At 31.9% G+C, this 18110-nt stretch overlaps 2 protein-coding genes across 2 annotated transcripts; one reads left to right on the top strand and one right to left on the bottom strand.

Annotated features, from left to right (window-relative positions):
* Positions 1 to 1646: 1646 nt before the first annotated feature.
* Positions 1647 to 4676, top strand: LOC145588283 (uncharacterized). Its single transcript, XM_081644924.1, has 5 exons — positions 1647 to 1960; positions 2396 to 2579; positions 3600 to 3806; positions 3987 to 4178; positions 4267 to 4676. Exons 1-5 carry the CDS (start codon positions 1878 to 1880, stop codon positions 4390 to 4392), a joined length of 792 nt encoding a protein of 263 aa, XP_081501050.1. The 5' UTR covers positions 1647 to 1877; the 3' UTR covers positions 4393 to 4676.
* A 4282-nt stretch (positions 4677 to 8958) lies between these two features.
* On the bottom strand, positions 8959 to 10524 carry LOC145589980 (protein EXORDIUM-like 5). The gene has a single exon (XM_081646703.1). The coding sequence runs from the start codon at positions 10413 to 10415 to the stop codon at positions 9375 to 9377; it is 1041 nt and encodes a 346-aa protein (XP_081502829.1). The 5' UTR covers positions 10416 to 10524; the 3' UTR covers positions 8959 to 9374.
* Between the last annotated feature and the right edge of the window lie 7586 nt (positions 10525 to 18110).

Genomic DNA, 18110 nt, shown 5'->3' with positions numbered 1-18110 from the left:
CAGATATTTATGCGGTTTTTTTAAGAATGAAATCCAAAACATTTTGATGATTTGATCCTAATGAAGATGAGTTTATGATCTTTAGTAGAGGTTAAAAATAAAAAAAATAAAGAAACTCCATTTGTACTTTGGTTTTTATTTTATTTTTCCTAGAGAGATTGTGAAAATGAAAATTTGATTTGATTTGATTTTCATACAACATTATAAAGTTATTATAACTAAATTTTGAATATAATGAAAAAGTCAACCATCTTTCTATGAGTCTTTTTCTTTATGTAAGCAACATCAAGTTATCAATTTATACTAATATTGCATTTTTTTTTTAAGTTGTAAAAATGATTTTTTTTTTTTTTTTATGTCTCGTAAATAATACTTTTTTACCCGAGCTCGCCTAAACCCCAAAACGGAACAAATTTGAGTAACCCTAAAACTAAATTTTAGCTCAAGATCCAAGCTCCGCCAAAAAAGAAGCAGCGGTATCCAAACTCTATTTTGCAAGTTTGAGCACAAACATTTATGCTTCCAACATTTGTCCATCTCTATTTTAATTTTGCTTATATGATCTTAGAAAACCCTTTTTAGTTTATTTGGTGTGAACTACTTCCTTCATTTTTTCTTTCAAGTGTTACTCTTTGACCAATACATAATTTTTATATAAATTAACTGGCTTAAATAATAAGAGGCATGAAGGGTAATTTGTGTATTAAAAAATTATAAATAAGACAATGGAGTTGATATTTTACTCCAATGTATGGGATGTGAGATGAAAAGAAATACCCCCTCCGTCCCTTTTTTTATGTACCTGTATTCTTGTTTGTTGTCCGAAAATGTTGTTCATGTTTGTAAAAGTAGCACATAATTATTACTTATTTTTTATCTTTTTCATACAAAATACAAAAACACCAAAAAAAATCATTACTTACTTTTTAACCTTTCCATCTAGTGTTCTGTACTTTTTAATATCATACAATATTCTCTAATTTTTATCTTAAGCATACAATATCCCTCTACTTCCTGTATTCTCCTTAATTATCGTGTTCTTATTAGAAATAGCACATAAAAAAAAGGGACGAAATGAGTAATAAAAAGTGGTAATGGAATTGAGTGGGGTTTATGAGAGGATAGAATAACAATACTCGTATTAAAAAGTAATTGTTTATCAAAAATGGAAGCGTAACCATCTAAAAAAGGCATTTGTTAAGTATTTTAATGTATAGCACTTTAAAAAATGAAGTAAATTTTTTTCATGATCAAATCTAATTGTCTAATTTAACTAAACTTTGATCTTATAGGTACACTACAAAAAAAAAAAAAAAACATATGAAATTTATATAATTTGTTTTATGTGTATTTTGCAATAATGTAATTTTCATAGATAGAAAAATCACACTATAACTATTTTGATTTGATGATATAATGTTTTCTTTTCTGGTATAAAAAGTTATGAAATAAAGTGGAACTTAATATAGCCTTAACCAATATTTCTTACTAAAACAAATTTTAAATAAATAAAAAATCCCTGTCAAAATATAAAATAAAATAAAATAAAATAAAAAATCAGCCAATCTGCAAGCTCAATAGATCACCGAGATTAACTAGACAAGACATTTTCTGTTGTAGTTTAATATGGTTCCCAAATGTTTCCAAAAAAAAAAAAAAAAAAAATATGGTTCCCAAATTGCCATTTAAACGTGTCGATGCACTCACTCAATGAGTCAATTCTCATCTACTGTAATTAAAACAGCCAAAACTAAAACATCAATCCAAGAAATCCACGAAACAATCAGTCGTAACTCCCTTCACCGATTGATTTGAAGCAACAACATCGAATTACAGATTTAAATCAGGTTGATTAAAAGGCAAACAAAAGGAAGGTGATGTGCATCACAGTATTTCTATGGCAAGCTCATCCACTCTACCCTTTTCTTCTACTCCTCAATCGTGACGAATACCATTCTCGGTAAACTTCTTTCTCTTAATTGATGTGTTGATCAAAATTGTGAATTGGGTTTGTTCAAAGTTTGATTTTCTTTCTTAATTAATTGCTCTCTTGAAAATTTCCTGATTCTGATTATGATCATATAAAATTTATTTTTTTTACCCTTTATCTCTTAAATTTGATGTTTTCAGCAAAATTATGAAATGGGTTTTCTGAAAGTTTGATTTTTTGAACTTCTTTCTCCTAAATTTGATGTTCTAATCAATATTATAAGCTGGTTATGTCTAAAAGTTTGATTTTTTTCTCACTTGCTTTTCTTATATCGAAGATTTGTGCAAAATTATGAAGTGGGTATACTGAAAGTTTGATTTTTAAAAACTTCATACTCCCAATTTGATGTTTTTGAGCCAAATAATGAAGTGGGTATATCTGAATTAATTTAAATTTCTGTGGAAGGCCAACAAAACCAGCAGGATGGTGGGAAGGAGAAGACATAATTGGCGGAAAAGACGAGGTTGGAGGTGGGACATGGTTGGCTTGTTCTAGAAATGGAAGGGTAGCTTTTCTTACTAATTTTAGAGAAACCGAATCTCTTCCTTCTGCTAGGACTAGAGGTGACTTGCCTGTTCGTTTTCTTAAGGTAATCTTCTTTTTATTTGGTGGGTCACTTTTTGCTTCTGCTACTTACTTGAACAAATTACTTATCATTTGATTCCTAGATTATATATTTACATGCTTTTTGGTGGAATTTGATTCTTTGCACTTGAATTTGAGTGATGTTTGATAAAGTTTTGGAAAATGTCATCAACTAACTTGATTGGACTTGCAGAAACGTGTTACATACAAGACTAGGAAATAAGATATACACAGAAGTATTTGATTTGATGTGTATAAAGCAAGGGAATGCAAACTGATTCTAATGGAAGATTAAATCAAAAATGATCTAGGATGGTTTATTTGTATTTTGTGGCTGTCTTTTGTAAAAATTTTGGTGACATTTATAGGTTACCCCAATTGTGTGGGAATGCAAGACATGAGTTTGCGTATAAAGCTAGAAATCGAATTATGTATACTCAAAAGACCTAGAATGTCCCTTGAAGCTACATTATCTTACCTTGCTGATTTGAGGTACATTGGCCTTTCGAATTGCTTGTTGATGATGCAATTGTGGGTACCTGTGAGTGTGCATAAAACATAAATTAAGAAGTGTGTTATCGCAGAATGTAGATGATAACAGATACCTTATACCATTCCATCTTCCCTGACCATAAAATCCTTGGCTCTTTCATGCAGTTCAAATTCATATCTATGTCTAATGAAGAAGTATTGTTATGAGGTAGTGGCTTGTTTCACTGGATCCCATGTCATTCTTAGTAATTTCTCAATCTGAGATGATGGTTTTTACCAGGAATCTCGCCAGTTCACCATCTGTTAATTAGCAACATATCAGCTAGTAAGTAACTTATTTATAGAGTTGTTTGACCCTCTCAATGATTTATGATTAGATGAATTTCAGTCTCTTGCAACTGAAATGGACAAGTATTAACGATTAAGAGTCTTATATTTGGCAATTTTTTTATGAATTGTCATCAGCTTCTGTGACTAATTTTACACTTTGTTCTCAGCTTAAGTTGACACTTTTCAGTTTATTTCTTAACAGTGTAAGAAAGATCCTGCTGAATTTGCTGATGAGATAATACAAGAGTCTGACCAGTATAATGGATTTAACTTGATACTGGCAGATCTTCACTCCAAAACCATGGTGTACGTGACCAACAGGCCAAAAGAAAATAAACCATCTGCCTTGCAAGTTTCACCTGGCATTCATGTTTTAACCAACAGCAGTTTAGATTCACCTTGGCCTAAAGTAAGTATATCTGCCTCTTTTAACTTAATTACCGCTCAAAAACCTTTTTAATACTCCCTTAATTCTTCGTTTCTCTCTGTTTCCTTCCTTTTTCTGTTGTAGATCTTGCAAAACAAGTTGTTTCTTTTCTTGATTCTATCACTTTAATTCTTACTTTCTATTTTGCTGGAATGTGGTAAGGCTCTACGACTTCGCCATAACTTTAAGGAGCTCATGGACACGTACGATGAAGGCGAAGTACCTGTGCATGAAATGGTTGAAAATCTGATGATGGATACAACAAAAGCAGACAAAAGCTTACTTCCAGGAATTTACCCTCCCCATTTTGAGTATCAACTAAGTTCTATTTTCATTGACTTCAACTCTCCGAAGGTGATTCCCATTCTTCGCTCCTCTCCATTCATCAATTTCTGCTTAAATCCTTGAGAAAATGATGTAAACCATCTATATTTATTTTTAGGGAAGGTATGGCACCAGAAGCATTTCTGCTGTGCTTGTGAAGGACAGTGGAGAAGTTTGCTTCCATGAGCGATACCTTGAGGACGACTCCTGGAAGGAGCATGCAATAACATACCAAATAGAGTAAGAAGTTATCAAGTTATATTCTCTTGGATATACGAGAAAGAGTTGGTTGAATTATGATAGATGAACTGTATAATTATTAGTTATGCTTTGTAGTTCAGTTAAATCATCAGAAAAGGAATTAAGCTCTGTAGTTAGTTTATAAGTCCATGGTTCCATACCTCAGCTTGTAATTAGTCAAATGGGTATTGCAATTTACTAATTTGATCATACCAACAATCCAACATACAATTTCTTTTATATATTTCCCTGTAACAGAATGAATAACATATGACAATGTTTGTATCAGTTCTGCTTTATATAGTTTCTGCTCTATTTTATCATACTTTTATATTTATTACTTGTTCTTAATTGTACAATCTGAATAAAACCAGTCATCTAACGAAGCTTTACATATCCATATAAACAGAAGACTGCGATATAAGCTGCAGCCCAAATTAAGGATGCTAGTATTGTTTTGGGATCAAGTCATTGTATATATTCAGAATCGAAGATTTCTTAAATGATGTTATTATGCAATTTTATACAGAATTAATTGATGCTAATCATAATTCTCATGAAAATCACAGCCAGTGAAATAACCTGCCAAATTGAAGTTCTGAACTGTAACTTTTATTATTCAGATACCCAAACAAACTGTCATACACAATACAAGACTGATATAGAAGGTACAATACAAGACTCTAATAAAAGTTGACTGTTGATGAAAATAGTTTGAATAACACAAGTGTTCACTGTTCCATCCTCTCCTCAAGCAGAGCATGTTGAACAAGTGCAGCCGCTCCCACACTTGCAGGAAGCCTTGCCTGTGCTCTTTACCTCCTCTGTCTTGCTACAAGTGCACGGGTTGCACCCACAATGCTCCCCGCATGAACATATCTTGTGATCCATATCTCCTCCTGATGTTGTGCACCTATCCCACCATAAAACCAAATTTAATTTAGTTACTGCCTCGAAGACAAAGATATTATTTAAACACAACGTACTTTTATTTTATGTCAACAAAATAACCACTAAAGGATAATTAAGAAGATGGGTAAGATATAACCTGCAAGTATTATCACCAGGGCATGGTGAAGGACAACCACACTTGTCATTGCAACCAGCAGTTGATGATCCTTTTATATCTGCCATTTCTAATTATTTTTGTCTCTCTTTTCAGTCACAAAATCTATCTTCACTGCCCCCATTTTATACAAGCAGCTACTACACCGCCATAAAAGACCACGTGGCATAAAGTCACTGCTGAAGTAATACGTGGCATAATCTAAACTAGAACCGTACAAGTATCTTCTGCAATCTTCTTGAAAGATAGTAATGTCAGCTAAACTAAAATATTTGTTTTATTTGGTTGAGATCTAGACTTCTCTGGCTCTGTCTTTTGTACTGTGGTCTGTGGATGCTCGTGCGCGCCGACTAGCCCACCCCAGCCAACTGGCCTGTTTTTGCTTACATCTTTGTTAAGGTTGACAGAAACGGCCCAACTTCTTTATTTTAATGAGTTACAAAAGGAGAAATAGCCCAATGTCTTGTTCAATATCTCGACAGTTGCCTTGGTTTATTTTTATACTCTTTTCTTCGTCTATTTTAGTACTCCCTCTCTTTTTATTTGTGTCTCATCATCTCAGTTTTAACAGTATACATGTTAATGTTAATGTATAATTTTGACTAATAAAATCCTATCAATAAGTATAAATTGTAAAATTTTGATATTTAGATACAATGTATAGAAGCAATTTTAACAAGTACCAATGTGATCATGTTTGATCTAACACATAAAATTCAACATTGTCTAAAATAATGCATGTGAATAGTACTAAAGTCAAATCGGGGCACTTAAATAAAAACAACGGGTCAGCAGGGCCTTCAGGCATCCGAAATTCATCACGGTTGAAAAGAGTATTGTCTCTAACATATTGCTTCAAATTCATTTTGGCATCGATGATCCCCGCATATCATATATTCATATCTACTTTTTAATCCCACATATACAACTCTTAATAAAATGTAAATGAAAATGAGACGAACTTGATACTTTAACAAATGTGGAAACTTGGCACTTCATTTTAGACCAACAACATATTTGACATTGTTTAACTAGGCAATGTCTAGCACAAGCATTTGACATTGTTTAACACTAACGAAGTAATAAAAGAAATTGTGTTCAATACAAAAATCATGAAGCTTGCATGACAAAAAAAAATTTAAGCTACTAGATACATTTTATTCACTTGATAAATACTTTGTATATTCCATCTCATTATTTATTTCTCTTTCTTCTCCTCAAGAAAGTAGCAAAAACACATGAAATCAATATCAAAAGGAGAAATTCAATATTAGGATAAAGTATTGATTTTTTTTTTTTTTTTCTATTTAGTAGTCAGACTAAATTGAAATTTTCAAGGGTAACTCTTTGTTTTTTTTGGTTAAAGTATGTAGATAATGTGGCCTTAACCTATGAAATTAAAAGTCGTTTTCATATTAATTAAGATTTTTGTACCCTCCCCCTAAACAACCTTAGAGATCTTAATTCTCGCTATTAAAGTTGAATTAACCCATGTAAGATTTCGATCTAACAAAATAACTTCTTATTACTTATAGAAAAATGAGAAAAAAAAAATTACATATTGACTACTGTGGGTCAATTGCATAGACCGCATGGCCTTACAAGATTAGAAGATGTAAATATCTTGGGGAGGTGCTTCTGTTTCATCTCTTTTGGGTCCCATGAATGAGCTGTAGACCCTTAACAAAAAAATTTGTAAGGGAAAAAAAACAATTATATTAAGGCCACTAAATCACAAAGCATGGAATCAAAGGACAATCAATTTGTCTGCTACCAAGTTCTGTTTCCTCCGTCATTTATGTGCCCTCCCTTTTAGTCGATATGAGAGGTTAAGTCCAATCTTCATAAAGCGATTGAATAAAGTTTGGAAAACTAATCATCACATTTCAACTAATATTATCATTTGTATCCTTTTGTTTGGTAAGTGTAATTTTCACTTTGCTACTATAGTCTTCTCTTTTGCTAAATTCGAGTAGATTTGCTTTACAATAAATTGATAGAATACGATTTACTACAGAGTATACTATTACGTTAAAAGCATTGGAAGGCTAATTAAGCGACAAATTTTTTTAGTGGCAAAGGAGAGTTCTTCTAAGGTTGTAAGACCTGTAAGTTGTAACGCTTTGTTGAGTCGGTTTTATTTGTCTTTTGACAAGTTTTTAAATATTCTTTTCGACTTCAAAAATACTCTTAAGGCCTGTTCAATTCAGCTTAATTTCAGTTTAATTTAGTTCAATTCAGTTTCAATCAGTTCAGTTCAGCTCCTAATTTCCTTCTCTCATAAAATATTCATTTCAACTCTATTTAGTTCAGTTCAACTCCAATAAGTTCAGTTCAGTTCACCTCATTTTAGTAAATGTAAACAGACCCTTACTAGATTTTCTTTCCTTGTCCAAATAGGAGAAAAAAAAAAAAAAAAAAAAAAAACAAACAAAGTTAAATGCATTTAGGCTCTATAACTTGACTAAAAAGTTATACTCTGTAATAATTATGGAGGAAAAATTAGCTTATAGTCGTTATAGAATAAATAAATTGGAAAAACTAATGTGGGGTGGAAAAAATTCTTTCTTTTTTCCAAAGAAGTACTTGTATATATGAATGCTTTGATGTAATTTAAGCCAAATATCCTTGGACCTTAAGTCAATACAATCGCACATATATGCTGACGTAGGGTTGGACTTTGTCTTCAATAATTTGGCATGGACTTTGACTTCTCTGCGTTATGTTGATGGATGAATGAATGAGGATCGTAATAAAGAGCAAAATCAGTTTGCTCAAACTCTAGTCCAAAAAACAAAACGGTGTTTCCTCATCAATCTCAGAACCCAACTTAGCTTCCTTGCTTGCTTTCGATGTCTATGTCCAAATTAATCCTTTTAACAACACACCAACTTCCAGTCTTCCACGCATATAGCCGGGAAACTCATTGTGTATTTGTCTAGTAGATTGTTGATCTATCTAACGAAAAATATTTGGTCAAATTGTGTAATCACATTGTGTAGTCTTTCATTTACAAGTAATTTGGCTAGTTTCGCATCCACAAATGCATTTTAACTACTTTTATTAAATATGGAAAGTGTACTCGATAATTGACTAACTCATAACACTTTTAAGGTTCATAATACGAACTTATAGAGTACATATATTGTGAATATAGTAGCCATTGGAAATGACCTTTAATAGCATGAACATTCAAAGATGATAAGCATAGCAATAAATGCATATATTTGCTTAAATTTCCACCATCCCTTCAATCTTCTACCTGGACATTAGTTGTACAAATTTGATACCTGTGAGTGTGACATGTTTCATAACAATGTATTAGTGTGTGACTATGTGTCTTTGTTACATACCTTTTTCCCATACTTAATTTTCTAAATATAGATTCTAGTGACTCTTTTCTAAAGCATTAACAAAAACTCATAACAAATCCAACAATGTCTCCAAAAATTAAAACACATTCATTATTTACACTAAAATCTTTAAAGAATACATGCAAACACCCGATACCAAAACATTGACAATCGAACCCAATCCTCTCATCTTAAAAATCCCAAGAATTTTTAATCGAATCCAATCCTCCAATGGTCCCGTCTTAAAAGTTATCCCACGAATTAAGTTCAATCTTCGACCAATTGCTCCAATCCAAGACACCTTTCTCCAGTGATAGAATCACTTAGCCCCATAGTATGTATCATGTATAACAACTTGACAACTATGACAAGTGACAATCCTTAAAATTACATGATCTTCATTGTAAAAATACGAGTAATATTTCACCATATAACAACACTAATATACATGGTAAAAATTTAAACCAAAACACCTAACTCAAAACCCAAAAAATATTATACTACAAAACTAATCACCATAATAATATCCTAATCATAATCATAAATTCATAAGATATGAATATATGATTAATCCATGGCATTCGGACCAGCACAAGCTTTCAAAACAGGGCTCCAAATCCACTGAACCAAAAACTTCCTTCCATTCTTCCCATACATATTAAACGTCTTACCACTCCTATCTCTCATTACTTGACCCGTATACCCGCCACCTCCACCGGTACCATACAACCCTTCACAAAGATCACCGATTTCAGTCGGAGCAGTTGGATCTTCACCGGCATACCACGCATTAATCAATGGATTCGATGACAACTCCGCTAATTCATGCCCAATCACACTAATCATCCCATCAATTCCAACGTCATTGTTCGGCGGCTTGAGCGCAGCCAAGCCGCCACCACTCATATACCCGGGCAGAGCAAACGGGTACGCGCAAACCTCCGGGCACTGCTTGCCGGAATTCCCAATCCACGCGTATGGGAGCGTGTACCCGACAAGAGATGGGAATGTGAAATAGTGAAACCCACAAACTGCCCGGCAAAAATCTTGCATAGTAACATCTACTGAAGTTAATATGAGGTAGATCCCGTTCTTGTGGTCTACTGGGAACGGCGCCGTTTTGACGCCGTTCGCTATTACCTGCTGGACGGATAGTCTGGTTAGATGGGTTCCATGAGAATACTTGTGGTCGGAGTATTCTCCGGCGATTAGGAGGTTTCTGGAGACGTTAGCTCCGGTTTGATCGGTGTAAAGCGACACCGTTTTCCACCAATCCGACACCGTTTGCGTCTTGGCGGAGGAAGGAGGAGAAGAAGAGGAGGAAATAGAGTGAAGAAAGTCTTTGATGAGGGATTGTTGAGAAGGGGCCCACTTACCATACCAGATAATGTAGACGTTAATGGGGGAATTGGAGAGGACTGGACCCATGTGGTATTTGAGGTCGACGAGATTGGAAGAACCCTCGAATTTTTTGTTGGAGGAGAGTGATTTTGGGGGTGAAATTCTAGGGTTTATGATTTCTGGGTTTAAGTTTAGGGTTTGAAATGTTTGTTCAGCTGAGGAAGCTGAAATGAAGAGGAGTAGAGTGAGGAGAGAGAAGATTGACATTTTGAATTTTGAGGAGAGAGAAAGAGAAAGGGGGGAAAAGGAAAAGGGTGTGAGAGGAGTGAAGTGAGGGAGGTGGGTTTATAGAAGAAGGTGGAGAGGAGAGAGAGAGATGGGCTGGAGACAGCTGCAGTTGGTGGGCACTTGGCTTCTTTGAATGTTTTGTTGTTTGGGAGATTTGGACATGGAGGAAAATTTTTAAAGGGGTGGTTCTAATTTTGTAGAGTTTGATAATTGCTTTGTTGTTTTATACGAGTAATGTAGCGGGGCGTTCGAGTATACATTTCGTATATTGTAGATGAGCAATTCAGCAGCAGTACGGGTCATTATTAGAGGCACATTCAACCTCGACACTATTAAGGTTTTAATTGCATAAGCTATAGCTCTTCGCCTCTTCATTAAAGTATTTTTCACTAGACTTCGCTTGGTATTTACAAATTTGCTACGAGTATGTATTATTTGATACGTGTTTCTATTGATTAGGAGCTCGTAACTAATGTTATCTTATCACAATTTTTTCTTACATGATTATCGTTTAACTTTGAGTAGCCACTTTCATCATACATTCAAATACAACATACATTCAGTGGTTATATTTTGTTCATCATACATACACTCTAGTGTATATGGATTACTATTTACCTTGTGAATAGACAGTTACATAATATTACAACGACAACAACAACAAAGTCTTAGTCTCAAAATGATTTGGATCAGTTAACATGAATTGTCATAAGGAATCATACAATGTACAGAAATGGACATAACAAAACCATCATTTAAAAGAGTTTGAAAAAGGGTAAATAAAGCGAGTAAACGAATTAAAGGAAAATCAAGAATAAAATTCAAGAAAGTTTAAAACATAACGTTTGAGAAAACTTTAACAAAGGAAAACGATACAATTAATTACATAGTATTATGAAGAAAAAAAATGTCTAGTTTGATAATAGGTTATTTAAGGTGTAATGTACTCAATCAGTGATACATGATAAAATGTAGGATTGTTGATTAACAATAAACTAACACTCTCACTATTAGGTATGAATCGTATGACTATTAATATCAAGGTTTTCCCAAATCTTATAATAGGTGGATCTATATTGACTGTGCTATATTAATACACTCATTTATTCCCTACTATAATGTCACGGTGTACGGGATAGTACCGGTAGTAATACCTAATTAGCCGGTAATATGCAATAATAACACAGAAACAACTGATTAATAAGAAAGCTCAAATGTCCATAACGGCCTTTCTAAACGGCCACGTGGAGAGCTGCTTGAGACCACGTAGGCACCTGCTGTCTATGAGGTCGGTTTGCCACCTATCGTTATAGGTGGCACCAGCTTGGTTATTTCTCTATATATACCCAAGCAAATGTTCACCCAAAGGTACAATCTTTTTCTCTCTCTCTCTCTCTACACATCAAAAACACTTTCTCTCTCTTCATTCTTTCTTCTTATCGGATTGCTGACTTTAGCATCGGAGAGGTTATTCCCGGATAACCCCCGGGTTAGCTTATCTGTGTTGACTGTGCAGGTGCGTAATTGGACGGTAAACCTTTACCAACCCACGAAGATTATCTGTGCCGGAATTACCCGGTACACACGGTACTAAGTCTACTAACATTAGCTATATTGATTACAATTGGTAAGTGTTTTGAACCATTTATCCTGAAGATTATTAATGAATCTCTAGCTAAATGGAGTAAAAAGCTAATGAACGAGTACACTGAGTTTTAATAAAATAGCTGGTAAAACATTTTAATTCGTTTGTGCAGGTGTGCTATCGCAAGTCATTAACAATTCAATAGTATATTGTCTATTACTATATCTGTTTTTTAAAATTCTTCTACTAAATACAGTATGGAATACATATTTTGTTATATAGTCAAAGCCATTTTGTATACACTTTGATTAATTCAAATTATTTATCATGTACAAGTAATACGTTTAATTAGATTCGTTTCAATGCAAAATTAATCGTTAAAACGACTAAAATCATCGGTAATCAAACCCGTGCCTTGAATTACATGTAAAATGGAAATTGAAAATAAAAAATTGCGTGAGGAATCTAGAAGTACTAGAGTATTTTGCAATAGGAAAAAGGAAGGATATTATCCCATTAGGCCATTATATATTCCTCAACTTTATTTTATTGTTTGTAATAATTGAGAATTAAAATGAGTGGAGTGGATTTTATTTTTCTGTTTCTCAACAGAATTTAGGTGCCTTTTATTCTAGGGAAACAGAATGTTATACTCGTATTCTAGTAGGAAATCTTAAGGCCAACAGCTAAGCAGGGCAACTTGAGAGAGTATATGTCGTACCGTCTATTTATTCCCATGCTTCCGTTCCTACTCAATGCATGCCACTGGCACTCACTCACTCACTCACTTAAGTCACTATACCAGTCATTTCATGTTGAAAATTGTCAACAAATCAATAATTTAATTAATTAATTGATTGATTAGTTTTGTATTATTGCACCACATTAGGCACATTTCCTACGAATGCGAAAGCTTGACAAGCTTCTTATTAACACGCGAGGGATGGAAGTAATTAAGGTCAATTGCCATGAAATTATGTAATTTCAAGGACATAATTATTCATACTTCGTATTATTTTTTGTGTGAAATGCTAGGGTTAGTGTGCAAGGACAAATTATTGACAGTTGATTCTTGATTTTTATTAGAGTGGAGCTAATGACTAATAATCGGTTTAGAGTGGAGCTAATGACTAATAATTGGTTGGATAGATTTTGGTATGTTTCTATTCGTTGTTCCTGTCTTCTTTTTCGAAACTATGACAGTTTTAAAACAATACAGATTGATTTTGCTTTGATAATAATAATAATAAAAATAATAATAATAATAAAGCATCTAAAACTACTATAAAATTTTGGCTTAACCTTGATCTTTTCTTCTGTTTTCCTTTTTTACAAATAAAGTTGACATTCTTTTGTTGTTAAGTTGTTCACATTGCGTATTTATGAACTTTGTATTAAAAGTTTTCTTCATAAATCACCAGATGGGTCTCCGGTCTTCTCATTATACATACTACGTTAATGTGGCATATTATTTCTCATTTAATGTATTTATTTTTAGTAATTATTATTTCAACTAATTAATTGTACTCTGTATCAATCATTGGTATAATTTAATCGAAAAATAAATAAAATCATCGGTAACATATTGAGAGGAAAATGGGAAAATTTATACATAAACACATAAATGAGAGAAATAAAGTTTTTAGCATGTGGATAGCACTATTCTAAAATTTTCTATTCACAAATATCTCCAATCGATCTATTTCATGTCCTTTTTTTTCCCTTTTTCCTAATAAAATGTTATTTATTTGTATCTTGCAATTGAATGTCTCAACAAATAGTTAGTTGATCATTTAGTACGATGCAATTGTTTTTGAATTTTTGTCTTTTTATTTTAAGTCTTTTTGCATGTGAGCAAACTTAAAACCTGAAATTAATACACAACATTTACCATACTTTTTGTAATAAAAGATAAAAAAACCATACATTAAAGAGGAAAGTGAAAGTTAATTAAGGCTAAAGGGGTAATTAATTAATTACGCAGATAATGACTTCTTTTTGGTCTTTTCTAAATGATTTTAATTTTCTTTGAGTGAAAATGATAAAGAAAAATTAAAGAGGAGTAATAATTGTTTGAAGTGTGGGATTTTGGAGCCATCCCAATCTCATTCGGTTGATCACATGGTCACTGTTTATTTTTAATTGATAAAGCATTCAAAAAGGCATATCTTTTGGGTTGACACAATTGCAATTTTATAGCAGTATTTCACCTACCAATTAATATTATTATGGCCTTCTATTCATTTTGTTTCAAATTTCAACTGCTGGTGGACTAACATAAAGTGTGAGTGATAATATTATAATATAATGAAATTGTACGTATTCAACAAATCTAGTTTTAAGGTTTAATTGTACTTTGCCATACTTTAGTTTATAACTAGTATTTTAGCCCGTTCGATGCACGGGCTGGTTATTTTTGTTGAAATGTGTTGCATATATATTTGTGTTATATGTGTCGATGTTGTTTTGGATTTTAGTTAGGTATATATATACATAGATATTGCGTGGTATGAAATGACTTATTGATTTAAGTTATATTTTAAGTTTAGGAGATGAAAATTTTATTTTATTGTCTATGTAATTAGTTTAACTTTAGTTTATCATGGTAGAAATGAAACTCTTCATTTTCTTATTACTTAAATTTGCAAGTCTTGGAATGCATAAAGACTTAAAACATTATTTATTTTACTCTATTGAAAGATTAAGGGAGGTGGCATGTGGCATATGAGTGATTGGTGACATGTGGCTTAGTATGAATTTGTGGTTAGAGTTTTTAAATACTAGGTATAGATTAGTCCATAGTGGATTATGAGCTTGTAACGGTATTGTTATTATTGTAAGATGGGGTAATTACTCTCCCTTAATCATAATACAAGGGCGATTAATTTTCTTCTTTTATTCTTGTCGAGAGAAATAGATTTTACATTGTTTATTGTATATATGTATTAATGTGTTTTGAGTATAGCCACAAGAACAATTTTTGGAAATAAAAGTAAAATAAACTAATTATATGTGTTTATAGAAGCAATATGAACTTTGATCGACCTCTTGAGAAAGAATAAGTTAAACACTAGATGATTTGAAACAAATTTTAAGAAGAGTATGCACTTACGATACAAAACTTATACATTTACTTTCTCATTCTTAACAAAAAGAGCGATTTCTTATAATAAAAAATAAAATAAAATAAAAGGTGAAGTTAACGAGCAATCTAACCTTACAATATATATATATATAGAGTATAATAAACTCCGTTCTCATGGTTGGCTAGATTTCACATGTAATTGCCTTGTTAGGATAAACCCCCTCTCCCCAAAGTAATTTAGGTTTTCTCATTTTTCTTGGCTCGTTGCTTGGATATTTTTTACTTTCTCTTTATCTCTCTCAACAATAACAATTTCAATTCTTAATGACTCTCCTAATAAAGTTGGCATAAAATTCAATTATTTCAGAATGATGTATGCCAAGCATTTGCGCAAATGTTTTGGGAAGGGAGCTAATTAATTAAGTAATTATACAATGGCACTAATTAATGGGCCAATTAAAATGTAAATTGCTATCAACTCCCAGGAGAAAGCTCAGCCACTGCTGCTAGTCCACCTAGTAAGCAATGTGTACCACAAAATAAAGATGTTTATTATTTTAATTTAAAGTTAATTTAATTTAATGAAAATGAATGATACCAGCTATATATGGCTCCTATTATTAATTACTTCGTATTTAATTAATAAGATGCTAAAGTGATGTTTTAACAACTTATTTTCATGGCGTATAATTAACGTGTTAAGAAGCTAAGCATGCATACTAGGTTATCATGCTCCGTGATTCAAACATTCATGTTTGTATGAATGATACTATAGTTGACTGTATGTCTGTATTATCCATTTGATACTACTATAAAGTATAATAGTAATTCAAATAATTATTCTATTTAAGGTGACAATGCGACATGTATTGATCAATTGTCAAGATTCAAGATACACTAGTATTACTTTCTTTACTGCACATATGGATAAAGTATATCAAGTAGGATTTTATTCTTAATGTGTAGTATTAACAAAGATTATTATTCTTATAAACATGCAGAAGTGGTAAACACAATAAATATTAAATATGAGCTCAGCTCGTCCAAATATTATAAGTAAGTTCATCGCATTAACAAAAGAACAATTTAGATCCTATTTGTTCACTCTATTTTCACTTTTTTTTAATAAGAAATAAGTTTGTGTCAAAAAAAAAAAAAAAAAAAGTTTAAGACATATAAGTTCATATTAAAATTCGATTACAAGAATTACCTAACTTCAATTTACAACTAAAATTTGTTTAAATAAGATCTAATCAGTTTGATTGAGTTCAAATAAGATCAATAAGACTATATAAATTTTAATAAGTAAATATCATACAGTTAGAAAGAACTTTTGATAAGTCATTTTATAAATCATTTTCTCCAACTTTGCTTTAGTCATCAATTACTACCTCCGTTAAGTATTAATTGCAAGTTTGGGGTAATATTTGTGAGATATTAAATATTTTTAAGTTGCAAGTAATATTTAAAGAAGGTAGTATAATATTCAAGAAAAAAATATTTAAAGAAATATTTTGTGATAAGGAATTGCCGAATTGGAGTGCATTAGTGCAATAGTGTATACTCAATATCCAAGCTTTGTGTTGTAATATAACCCATTCCTTGTAGCTTTGTAGTATCCCTAAGAATTGGGCCCTTATCCAGGTTACTTAATCAAAAGTTTAAAGTGAAAGTCTTCGAACTAGGCCCATATTCAAGTGGAGGCCCATATAATTGTGAATTTGTTATGATTGGGCAAAAGTGCAAAACTATAAAAATTATTCAACTAATCCAAGTACATTATCTTAATAAAATTACTACATCTGGTTCTTATTATTCACAACAAAAGAATATTTTATATCTCACAAATAATACCCCTTTATTGCGAGTAATAAGAACCGGAGGTATTATAAAATTGCTAAATTGCAACACTTGTCCCAGAAAGAGGAAAAAAAGAAAAAAGAACCCTTATTTTAGGCAGGAGAAAAAAAAGGCTATGGGTGGATTGCTAACTCATGTGATTATAAAAAAAAGTAAGACTAAGACTATTATAGATTATCTTAAGAAAGTTTAGAGTTTATAGAGAATACGAGGGAAAGTGATTAATATTAATAAGGTAATTTCCAAAAAAAAGTATAAATAAGGAAATCGGTTTAAGTTGTTAAAAGTTACCTAAATAAAGTGTTGTAATTTTTTAAATAAAGTGTTGTAATTTTTTTAAAAACATGTCAAAGTAACAAATCTTTATTTATTTTTTTAAACATCCCAAAATAGCACTTCTATATTTAATTACTTTATGACTAATGTTATTAGTAACGTAATTATGTAGGAACTTGTGAAATTGGTTTGCTGGTGTCCTTCGTGTGTATATGCATCATACCAACTATCAAGATATGTGTTTGACTTAATTCAAATTTCTTTTGAATGCATCGGGCTACATAGTAGTGGACCTGATCACATTATCAACAAGTGTAAATTTTACACATTTTCTATGCAAAGAGAGTCGTAAAGGGCAAATGATAAGACCATCTCCAAAGGTGAGACTCAAGTTTGAGTATTGAAATACAAAATGAGTTGTTTTTTACCTTCAATGGTGATACCATACCCACTTCTCAATTTAGCAACTCATGTAAAACCTAATTTTTCAATTGTGAGACTCTCTAAAATGTACAAATGTCACTTTCAATCTATGGTTCACCAAATCCATTTATTTTTAAATATGAAATATTGTAAGATTGAAAAAAAGGTAAAACTTAAATAAATTACAAAATATATTAGAATATTGACAAGGACCCACACTTTTTGTCAAATGAGACTCAAAGTTGAGTATCTAAACTTAGCAACTTTCTTTTGGAATTGCTAAGTTTAGATACCAACTTATTGGTATACATTGCAAAAAAATACTCTCTCTCCTAAAAATACTCATTTGAGTCTCACCATTGGAGATGGTCTAATAACGTTGTTTGATCCTATGTCTTAGATACAAAGTATAAAGTCTAAGATGTGATTCCCAAAATTGATATCA

This window comes from Chenopodium album, chromosome 17 (genome assembly GCF_948465745.1).
Source record: "Chenopodium album chromosome 17, dcCheAlbu1.1, whole genome shotgun sequence".
Lineage (NCBI taxonomy): Eukaryota > Viridiplantae > Streptophyta > Magnoliopsida > Caryophyllales > Amaranthaceae > Chenopodium > Chenopodium album.
The sequence above is the reverse complement of the archived record's forward strand: the minus strand, read 5'-3'. Positions and strand labels throughout refer to the sequence as shown.

What these genes read in the sequence shown, in the direction of transcription:
- LOC145589980 (XM_081646703.1), bottom strand. Translation starts at nt 10,415, where the DNA reads ATGTCAATCTTCTCTCTCCTCACTCTACTCCTCTTCATTTCAGCTTCC.
- LOC145588283 (XM_081644924.1), top strand. Translation starts at nt 1,878, where the DNA reads ATGTGCATCACAGTATTTCTATGGCAAGCTCATCCACTCTACCCTTTT. An exon ending in TGCCTGTTCGTTTTCTTAAG is followed by an intron (nt 2,580 to 3,599) that starts GTAATCTTCTTT and finishes ATTTCTTAACAG; the next exon opens with TGTAAGAAAGATCCTGCTGA. An exon ending in TAGATTCACCTTGGCCTAAA is followed by an intron (nt 3,807 to 3,986) that starts GTAAGTATATCT and finishes GAATGTGGTAAG; the next exon opens with GCTCTACGACTTCGCCATAA.